Source organism: Dipodomys spectabilis, unplaced genomic scaffold (genome assembly GCF_019054845.1).
Source record: "Dipodomys spectabilis isolate Male_0828 unplaced genomic scaffold, ASM1905484v1 ptg000365l, whole genome shotgun sequence".
In the NCBI taxonomy this organism is placed as follows: domain Eukaryota; kingdom Metazoa; phylum Chordata; class Mammalia; order Rodentia; family Heteromyidae; genus Dipodomys; species Dipodomys spectabilis.
Genome location: NW_024871042.1, coordinates 17,679,093 through 17,690,010, shown reverse-complemented (window position 1 = coordinate 17,690,010; position 10,918 = coordinate 17,679,093). Strand labels below are relative to the sequence as shown.

At 41.6% G+C, this 10,918-nt stretch overlaps 1 protein-coding gene across 1 annotated transcript in view; it reads left to right on the top strand.

Annotated features, from left to right (window-relative positions):
• Positions 1–592: 592 nt before the first annotated feature.
• Cmc1 (C-X9-C motif containing 1) overlaps positions 593–10,918 on the top strand; it is an 80,686-nt gene continuing 70,360 nt past the window's right edge. The window contains exon 1 of the mRNA XM_042666571.1: positions 593–805. Coding sequence (XP_042522505.1) covers positions 787–805 — 19 coding nt within the window. The 5' untranslated portion in view covers positions 593–786. The remainder of the gene's footprint in view (positions 806–10,918) is intronic.

Genomic DNA, 10,918 nt, shown 5'->3' with positions numbered 1-10,918 from the left:
CTATTAAGAACAAAATAACTGGTTGCTATTTTTTTTTCCTGCAAAACCTACAGGTTTAATAATGATTACATTGGACTGTGTGCTCTGGGACATTATTACACAGAACTAAGGTCCCTTTAGTGCTACGTTTTAAGTTTAACCTTTAGGAGAGAGAGATTTGAAGGCGTGAAGTCATCTATTAGCTTTCCCGGATCGCTCTGGTTCATGACTTTTTGTTACATTTAACAGAGTATTGCTTTGTATTTTGCCTTGCTAATAATACCTGAGAATAATAGTTTTAATTTCCCCTAGCACTCCATCGCAGTTGGTACCTGGCAGGCATAAAAGATTTACGGACGAATGATGAAGTTAAAAGGGGGGAAAAAAAAGGAACAGCATCGTTCTTTCGGTTCTCTGCATGCAGGAGCGGTGAGCCGGGTTCCAAGGGCCTAAAAGGGCAAAACTCACAGGTTCCCAGCGCAGCAGACCAAGCTGCGCGCGGAAACCGCTCCTCCTGAGTGCGCACGCGCGGCCACGCCCCTTCCCGGGTCCATTCCCGGATTCGTGGGCCCTCCAAGTGCAGGATTGGGGCGGGGCCCGCAGCGCACACGCGCAGTGGGAGGCGGAAGAAGGAATTAGGAAAAGGAAGAGGGAAAGGACTTGGACTGGTCTGGCTGAGGGGCGCCACGCTCCTCCTCCTCCGCCGTTGGGGAGCTGCCGGCGACCTCCTCACGCCCCGGCTCAGGCTCCTCCCCTCCGTGCCCGGGGCCCGGAGCCGCCGCGGGACTGCCTCCCCCGCCCGCCGCCATGGCGCTGGACCCCGCAGGTACGGGGCGGGCCGCGCGGTCTGTGAGGCCCGGCGCGGGCGGCGCGCGGCGTCTGCGGCCAGGCCGCTCCGCCGGTGCGTGGAGCGGCACGCCGCCGCCGCCGGGGCGCTCCTGCCGGCCTGGCCTCTCCCCGGGGTGGAAGGTCGTCGTCTCCCCGCTCCCCGGGGGTCAGGTCAGGTGAGGGGTCGCCGGTCGTTCAGTGCTAGTTCTGGAAAATCGCCGCCCCCTGTCCCCCCGCCCCCCGGGATGGACCCAGTCCACAGTACTCCCCCCCGGGGACGGACCCCGTCCACAGTACCCCCCCCCGGACGGACCCAGTCCACAGTACCCGCCCACCCCGGGGACGGACCCAGTCCACAGTACCCGCCCACCCCGGGGACGGACCCAGTCCACAGTACCCCCCCCAGGGGACGGACCCAGTCCACAGTACCCCCCCCAGGGGACGGACCCAGTCCACAGTACCCCCCCCCCCCCCCGCGGGGACGGACCCCGTCCACAGTATCCCCTTCCCCGGGACGGACCCAGTCCACAGTACCCCCTCCCCCGGACGGACCCAGTCCACAGTACTCCCCCCCCGGGGACGGACCCAGTCTACAGTACCCCCCCCCGGGGACGGACCCAGTCCACAGTACCCCCCCCGGGACGGACCCAGTCCACAGTACCCCCCCCCGGGGACGGACCCAGTCCACAGTACCCCCCTCCCCCGGGGACGGACCCAGTGCACAGTACCCCCCACCCCCGGGACGGACCTCGTCTACAGTACCCCCCTCCCGGGGGACGGACCCAGTCCACAGTACCCCCCCCCTCCCGGGGGACAGACCCAGTCCACAGTACCCCCCCTCCCGGGGGACGGACCCCGTCCACAGTACCCCCCTGGGGACGGACCCAGTCCACAGTACCCCCTCCCCCGGGACGGACCCCGTCCACAGTACCCCCCCCCCATTCCCCCCGGGGATGGACCCAGTCCACAGTACCTCCCTGGGGGACGGACCCCGTCCACAGTACCCCCCCGGGAACGGACCCCCTCCACAGTACCCGCTGTGTGACACGTCAGTTAAGTCTGTGGACTCCTTGGAGCCCAGCCCGCACTTCTTGCAGACTCCTCGTAGCCTGGTTCAACAGTTCAGAAGTTCTGCAACCCTTTTAAAGAGTAAATTGCTTTGGAAAAGCTTAGCAAGGTCTTGGATGTTGTTAACTTCTGTGCCTTCCCACCCCTGTACACTTGCAGTAGTCTTCCAGTTTCTTAATTCTTCTTAACAGGGCTGCAGTACTTTTCTTCACGTTGTGTATGTAAAAAATACAGAACTTCATTTTTGCCCGGAACAATTGTGGGTCCCAAGTCCATTTCTCATGATTAGAAAAACTTAACTGCCAGTTATCAAAGCTACTACATTTTCTAATTATCCAAAAATAATGTGAAATACCATAGATGCTCTTACCTCCATGGTTTCAGATTAGGAAACAGGCTTAGGAAAATTACTAGGCCAGGTAGATGTTGCTAAGATCAGTGAGCTCTCTATAATGTCAAGAGTAAAGGAATTCCAGAACACCTCATGGCCATATCAGTTTGGAATTAGGTGGCTGGATTGGTCTCTGAAGCACTTAGCAACGGACCAAGGGTTTATTTTCCAGTGGTTTGAGTGGGGACTTAAATAAGGTACAGATAGTAAAGTGTAACTATCTATACTATCCGGTGTTTGATATGAGTTAATGGAGGTACTAAGGGGTGCATCCGAAAAATTCAGCTAAGATACTTATAATTTTTTTTTTTTTTTCTGAACAGAAAGTCATCTTCAAAGTAATCCCAGGCTTCTACTTGTCTGCTGACTTAGGGAAATTTAGGAAACAAAAAAACCAACCGAAAAGATCTTGAGGTTTGCTGTTTCCTCTTTCTCCCACCACTCCCTTTCCTATTTTTGGTCATACTGCACTTGGATTTAAACTCCTGGTTGTAACACAGTACTCAGCTGTACACTCAGCTGTATTTTGCCATAGTTTTGTAAAGATAGGATCTTGTATTTTTTTGCCTTGAAGGTCTTGAGAATCAATCTTCCTACCTGTGGGTCTCCTGTTTTATGAGTATAGCTAAGATCATAGGTATTCTGCCATCCCAGCTTACTTGTTGTAATGAGATCTGGCCAACTTTTTGTCCAGGACTAACTGCAAATCAACATTCTCCTAGATTTCTACCCCCCCCCCAACAGCTGGGATTGCAGGTGTGAGTCACCACTCTTGGCTGTAATCATTCTTATGTTCTAATTACTCCTAATGCACTTTGTGCTTGTAGCAGACCAAGCTCACATAACTAATTGTTAGTATAGCCAAATCTGATTAGAAGCTAGGTGATTTTATTTCCAATTCAGGGCCGCCGTTTGACTATTGGTAAAAGAAATACTGATTACCATATGTTTTTCTGGATCCAAGAAACAGTAGTATATAACAAGATCCATGTTCCCAGTTAAATGCCCCCCCCCACTTGTAAACTCATAGATCGTTAAGTGTAAAGAAAGTAAGCAGCATCATGTAATAGGTAGTGAAGAGAGAATTACTTTAGATAAGTAACTGTTCTATTTAATTGGGACCTGATCAATGAGATGAAACAGCCATATGAAGAGCTATGAAATGAGTATGCCAGGCAAAATAGCAGATACTTAAAATATTTGACTGCGCTGAGGGCCAGAATGTGTAGTAAGGAAAGATGTTGGGAAAGACGGCAAGGTCACAAATACTCACATGCTTCAGGAATAGCATTCTGGTGATAAAGCATTTGGATTTATTTTATCTGGCGTCATTGTAAGACTTTTTTTTTTAAACCAGTCCTAAGGTTTGAACTCAGGGATTGGGTGCTGCCCCTATTCTTTTTCACTCAAAGCTAGTGCTCTACCACTTGAACCACAATTCCACTTCCAGCTTTTTGGTGGTTAATTGGAGATAGCAGTCTTACGGACTTTTTCTGCCTGGACTGGCTTTGAACTGTGATCCTCAGAACCTCAGTATCCTGAATAGCTAGGATTACAGGTGTGAACTACTAGTGCTGGAAACGCCTAAGAGTACATTTGTTTCTTTATTATCTTAAGTTCCAGTGGTAGCATGCATTGTGGCAGGGTCAGAGGGGAAGCTGGAAGATGGTATGGTATTATGGGATAGGAGCAGTAGTCTAGGCCAAGTATCATTTAAAAAAGACAAAGAAATACAAGGCATTTTGGAGGAGAAATTTCATGACTTGCTGTTGTAGTAGAGAGAGAAAGGGAGGAATTAGGATAATCCTTAGCTTTTTACTTCAAATGAGTGGATGATGATGGTCAAATTGAAGATCATTGTATTATAAAGTCTGGACAGAATTGGTGTTGGAAGCAAGTATAGTCAACAAGTAAGGAAGATTTCATAATGTATTATATTGAAACCAGCTTTTCTACAATAAGTTGAAGCTAAGTATCATATTTTGATACTTTGCTGCATTTTGCAGTCCAAATCGTGCCTGTACTGAGTAAATGAATAGATAATTATACCAAATGGGGTTTGTATAGCAAAGTCTGTTTTTCCATTCCTTTATATAGCACTTAATAAGCTGTTTATACAAGTTTGATTTTTATTTCACAACAGCTTTTAACTTTGTTGGATGCATTAAAAAATCTGAACCCAACAATGAAATACGGTATATATCATCATTCTTATGGGTAACATTTTTTCCTTTTTCCTTAGGAGAATATAACAGCACTTTCTGTAGGATTATCATCTGTAATTATATTCATTATCTTCTATTACAATTTGCAGTGAGAAAAGGGTAGAGAAAGTCCAAAATACCCAGGGAAACAGGCTGTGAGAAGATTCAACTTTTTTTTTTAATAAGTTGAGATTCAACTTTTAAAAACACTAATGCCTAAGTTGTACCCTTAGATGCTGAGATGTAATTTGTCAGACATTTAAAATAATAGCAGGTCTAATATATCAGTAGGATAGACTCCTGCTTTTTCTTTACCACTGCTGCTGGTAGCTGACAGATTGACTGGGTTGTGATTCAGCTTTTTCCAGTCCAGTCCCCTTTCTTAGAGAATATTTTCCCTGTATAACTTTGGTTTAAAAATATTTTATTGTTATTATAAAGGTAATGTACAGAAGGATTACAGTTACATGAGTCAAGAGTACATTTCTTTTTGTGTAGTGTCACCCTTCCCTCCCTGTTTTTCCCTCGCATCCCCACCCACAAAAGTTGTATAGTTCTTTTTCAATATAGGGACCTTAGATCTTAAAGTAATGATGAAAGAATTTGCAGTATAGCTTATTGTCCTGTTATCAAGAACTTAAGCATTGTCCTTTTTTTTTTTGTTGGTCATGGGCCTTGAAGTCTGGGCCTGGGTGCTGTCCCTCAGCTCTTCAGCTCAAGGTAAGAGCTCTACCCCACGAGTCACAGTGCCACTTGCGGTTTTCTGGTGCTTAATTGGAGAGAAGAGTCTCACAGACTGTTCCTGCCTGAGCTGGCTTTGAACCTTGATCCTCAGATCTTAGCCTCCTGAGTAGCTAGGATTATAGGCGTGAGCCACCAGCACCTGGCTTAAGCATTGTCTTATTTCAATACATTTTTTTTTGCCAGTTTATAATCTTTTATTACAAGTATTTGAGAAATCTAATATAATGATTAATGTTTTTGAATTTTTTAAAAAAACTATGCAATCCATGATCATTTATAGAAATGGTGTTTGTTAAAGTATAATTTTGAAAAAAGGTAAATTCATGATTTATAGAAGTAGAAAATGGGTATATGTTAAAGATTTTCTTTACCTCATTAGTTAGCCAAGGAACTAGTAAGATGTAACAATCAGTGCACAAAGCAATTGAGAAACTACATATGTAGATAATTTCACAAATTGCTGTCATCAGGCCCATCTTTGGAGATATCTTTCTTTAATCCAGAATTATTTCTGTTCCTACTTGACAGAATTCTAGAAGTTGGTGTTGGCCCCCTAACAAGTTGCAAAATAGCCCAGTCATTGAAAGTACTGAAGGAATATCAAGTTATGTCTTGCCTATTATGTTCCAGAAAAATCTTTTGACATGACTGTATTCCCAGTTGCCTGTCAGCAGGAAATTGGTTTTAGTATATTTTGGTGTTTTGTTTTCTGTTACCTAGGAGTAATTGCTTTTTCCCCTTTATTTTACTTTTTAGCAAAGTAAGAGCTTTCTTCTCCCTTTGCTAGTTAGTGGGGATTCCTTTTTTACTTTTGTAAGATACAAGATGGGTTAATGGCAGCACAAAGGACTTTTTTTTTGTTGGTTGTGGAGCTTGAACTCTAGGCTTGGGTACTGTCCCTCAGCTCTTCAGCTCAAGGTGAGCGCTTTACCCCTTGAGCCACAGTGCCACTTCCAGTTTTCTAGTGGTTTAGTGGAGATAAGAGTCTCAGGGACTTTCCTGCCTGGGCTGGCTTTTCACCAAGATTCTCAGATCTCAGCCTCCTGAGTAGCTAAGATTACAGGTGTGAGCCACCGGTGCCCAGCACAAAGGACATTTTTTAATTGTGTGTGTGTGTGTGTGTGTGTGTGTGTGTGTGTGTAAAGGACATTTTTTAATTGTGTGTGTGTGTGTGTGTGTGTGTGTCCCGGTGTGCCCAACCATGTCTATTCATTATCTGTTTCATTGGTTATTTTTTTTTTTCTTCAGGATTATGTTAAGTGGGGGAATTTGGGATAGTGATAGCCTTTGGTAAAAAAGTGAATGACATTCCATAATTGAAAGTTTAAGGTGTGTAGGGGACTGCCACTGGCAGCTCTTACTTGGAGTATTTGGTTTACTGGGGTTCTTCTGTTGATTTCTGTGGGGATTGTGATAAATTCGTTTTATGGGTACTAGCATTTAGTACCCATTTTTGTAGGACTATTCATTTTACTGCAGTATAACTTCATTTGTTGTTAGATTTCTGTTTCCCTGTGATATAAGCATGAGTCAATAGCTGATCTTGAGCTTTGCCTAGAATTTAATTGGACCATTTTCAGCTGTGTGGTAGTAGTATACTTTCTTGAACAATTTTAAAGGCACAATGTGGGCCTGAATTTGAAAGCATGGAGTTCCATTACAAGATATTTAGATACAAGCTTAGGCCTGAGATGAGAAGCCTGATTTTGAAGTCTGCAGAACGTATGTACATGCTAGTGATCTTCAGAGATATGTTTGCTAAAAGGTTTGAATTTGTGGGGATTTACTAATAAAAATGTTAAAATACTATCTTAGGAATGAAATTTGAATCTATTTCAAATATATATATCTTAAACTTGAATATATATTAGGAATGAAATTTGAATCTGTTTCAAATATATGTATATATATCTCAAACTTGATTCAAATTCAGACTTTTATAACACTCAGAACCTTTCAGTTCTGTAGAATATAACTAGAAAATTCTTGACCTGTTACATATTACAGCTTCACTTATTTTATTTTTCAGTGTTAAGGATTAAACCCAGGGCCTTGCACAAGTCCTTGGCAAGTGCTGCACCACTGAACTCTATCCCCTGCCTTCACTTACTTTATAAATGATGAAATTGAGGCTTAGATTTGGAGAGGGAAGTGAGTGACTTTCCAAAGGTCATTCTGAAAGTAACTGGGAAAGCTGAGAGGAGTCCCAGAGTAGCTTTATGCTTCTATAAGCAGTTTTTTTTTTTTTTTTTTTTTTTTTTACTATTGAACACGACTTTCTAAGGGGTCAGAAACTAGGACACTCAAGTGCTAGCCTGCTGTTAACTTTATGTGAGTATACGTGAGGACACATGAATGTTCTGTATACCTAATGATGAGAACTGGCTTCAGCTAAAAGGTGAAGGCATGATCATTGGAGCCCTTAGTTCAAGCCTATGATTCCTGGTGGTATAATTTGTTTTAGAATTTATCCTGTCACCTTTTATTATATAGAAGTTTAATCTATTCAGGTCCTATATTTTAAATTGTTATGATTAAGGAGTGGTACAAGGGAGTTACAATTCCGTAAGTCAGATTATGAGTACAATGTTTCTTGGGCAGGGTCACCCCTTCTTTGATTTTTTTTCCATTTCCCCCTCCCATCTCTACCCACAAGTTCCATAGTTCATTTTTTTACATAGTGTTTATTGAATATAGTGATTGTGTTTACATACCCTTCCTCTCTCCATTCCTTTTACTCTCCCACTCCCCAAAAAAGAAAACAAGTTTCCATTTCCTGCAATTTATTGTGATTAATAGTAAACAACAGTAAACAACCAAACAGTTGTTTAGTACTTAGTTGTTTAGTACTTTAGTTGTTCAGAGGAGTTAATACCTTTGAATTTTCCCATGAATACACCCTTGTTTAGTCAGTTTGTATGTAAATGCGTATAGTCTTATGTATGTTATGCTTAGTTGTATTTTAGATCTAGCTTCCATGTTTGAGAGAAAGCTTGACTCTCTGAATCTGGCTTATTTCACTTAACAGATCTGTTCTAGGTCCATCCATTTCCTTATAAATTATATAATATTCTTTTGAATGGATGAGTAAAATTCCATTGTGTATATGTACCACATTGTCTTGATTAATTCATCGTTGTATGGCATCTGGGCTGTTTCCCTAACTTGGTTAATGTGAATAGTATATCAATGAACATGGATGTGTGAATGTCTTTACTGTATGCTGACTTGTATGGTTCTTGGTAATACCCAATAGTATGGCTGGGTCTTAGTGTAGTTCTATGTTTAGTTTTTTGAGGAATCTCCAAACGGCCTTCCAGAGTGGTTGTACTAGTTTACATTGCCACTGATGGTGTAGCAGAGTTCCTTTTCCCCCACATTCCTGCCAGCATTTGTTACTGTTCCACTTCTCCATGCTGGTCAGTTTTACTAGGGTGAGATGCAATTTTAGTATTGTTGTGATTTGCATTTTTTTCATGGCCAGGGATGTTTGAGCATTTCCTCCTGTATTTATTAGCCATTCTTCTGAGAAGTCTCTATTTAGCTCCCATTTATTGATTGGGTTGTTAGTTTTGGGGAGTTAAATTTTTGAGCTACGTGTATATTTTGGTTTGTTAGCCTCTTGTATGTATGGTTGGTAAAGATCTCCAAGTCTGTTGGCTATATTTAGTTTAGTAATTGTTTTTTGCTGTGCAGAAACCTTTTGGTTGATATAATCCTATTTGAAAGTCTCTATTATTTGCTGTGCCTCTGGGACTCTCTTCAAAAAGTTTTGCCTATGCTGATAAGTTCTAATGTTTCTCCTACTCCATCTTATAATGTTAAAGTTTCTGGTCTGACATTGAGGTCTTTGATCCATTTTAAGTTGGTATTGGTGAAAGGTGACAAACAAGGATCCAGTTTTAAAACTTTTCTACATACAAATGTCGTTTTCCCAGCACCAATTGTGAAAGAGACTGTCTTTTTTCTAATTGTATTTTTGGCTCCCTTGTTAAATATCAGATGACTGTAAGTATATAAGATTATTTCTGGGTCTTCTAGTCTATTCCATTGAGCTTTGGACTGGATTTTGTGCTAGTATTAAGCTGTTTTTGTTATAACCCTGTAGTAAAGTTTGAGCTCTGGAATTGTGATACTACCAAGCACTGCTTTTTTTTTTTTTGGCCTTAAATTGTTGGCAGTTCTGGGTCTTCTGTTTATCCATATAAGTTTTTGGGTTGTTTTCTCTTTTTTGATGAAGGATGTCATTGGAATTTTGATAGGACTTGCATTGAATTTTTAAGTTGCCTTTGACTGTATGGCCATTTTCATAATATTCTACTTAACATGGGATGCCTTTCCATTTCCTGCTGTCATGTTTTCTTTCTTTCTTCAATTTTTTAGTTTTCTCTGTAGAGATCTTTTGCTTCATTGGTTGGGTTTATTCCTAGGTTTTGATTTTTTTTTTTAGGCTATTGCAAATGGGATTGTTTTCCTGATTTCCCTCTCTGCACATAGTTGGTATACAGAAAAGCTATTGCTTTTTGTGGGTTGGTTTTTGTATCCTGCAGCTTTTTCAGTATTATTGATCAGCTTTAGAAGTTTGGGGATGGAGTCTAGGAATCTTTAGCTATAGGGTCTTATAATCTATAAAAAGCATACTTTCTACTTTTGTTTAAGCACTTTTCCTTTTTTTTTTTGTTGGTCGTGGGGCCTGAACTCTGGGTGGGGGCACTGTCCCTGAACTCTTCAGCTCAAGGTTAGCACTCTGCCACTTGAGCCATAGCACCACTTCCATCCAGCTTTTTCTGCTTATTGGGTGCTGAGGAATTGAACCCAGAGCCTCATGCATGCCAGGCAAGCATTCTACCACCGAGCCACCTTCAAAGCACCCTGTTTAAGCACTTTTAAAGCATCTTCTTTTCTGAGCATTATGTGCTTATTATGTAAAAGGTTATGGAGTTAATTGCAAGACATTGGATTTTATTATTGTCTATGTATCTCTAGGTGTCTTCGTAGTCATGAATTATATTGATCAGAATTTTAAAACAAGAAACAAAAGCATTTGATTGCTGCATTTTATATATTTCTAAAGTAAAAGTATATTTTTTATAGGAAGTTTTTCACTAGGTTAATTCAGATCATGGGTCTGATGGGTTGTTCTATGAAATTAGACAAACACTGGTTTAAGCAAAGAGCATAAAGAAGAATTGAGATCAAAGCATGTCCATGGCAGTGGAAAGCTTAGAGTTGTAGTTCATGAAATGTCCTAAAAACTATTTCAGATACTTTGAATTCTGTGCTAAGAACAATGGGAAGGCATTGTACATTTTCGGTTGGTGTAATGGATAACAAATAAAAATGTACTTGTTTCTTTAAAAAAATTAAATTAGTTTTTGTTTAAGTGGTACTGAGGAATTGAACCCAGCGCTTCATGCATTCTAGGCAAGTACTCAGCCACCAAACTGTATTCCTAGCCCACTTGTTTCTTATTGATCATGATTAGCTGAGATTATGCATTGTTAGCCAAGTACTGCACAGATGGTAATGTGTCTTTCTCAGTTATCACATCTGAAGGCACAGCGGTGATGTTAATTTTCACCACACTTTGGGGGTTTTCTTCTATTCACTGTATTCCTTTTGTAAAATTATCTATTTTCCCTTTTACAATTGATTATTAGTCTATAGGAAGGCCATTTCAAATAATTTAAATATCTGCCTTCAT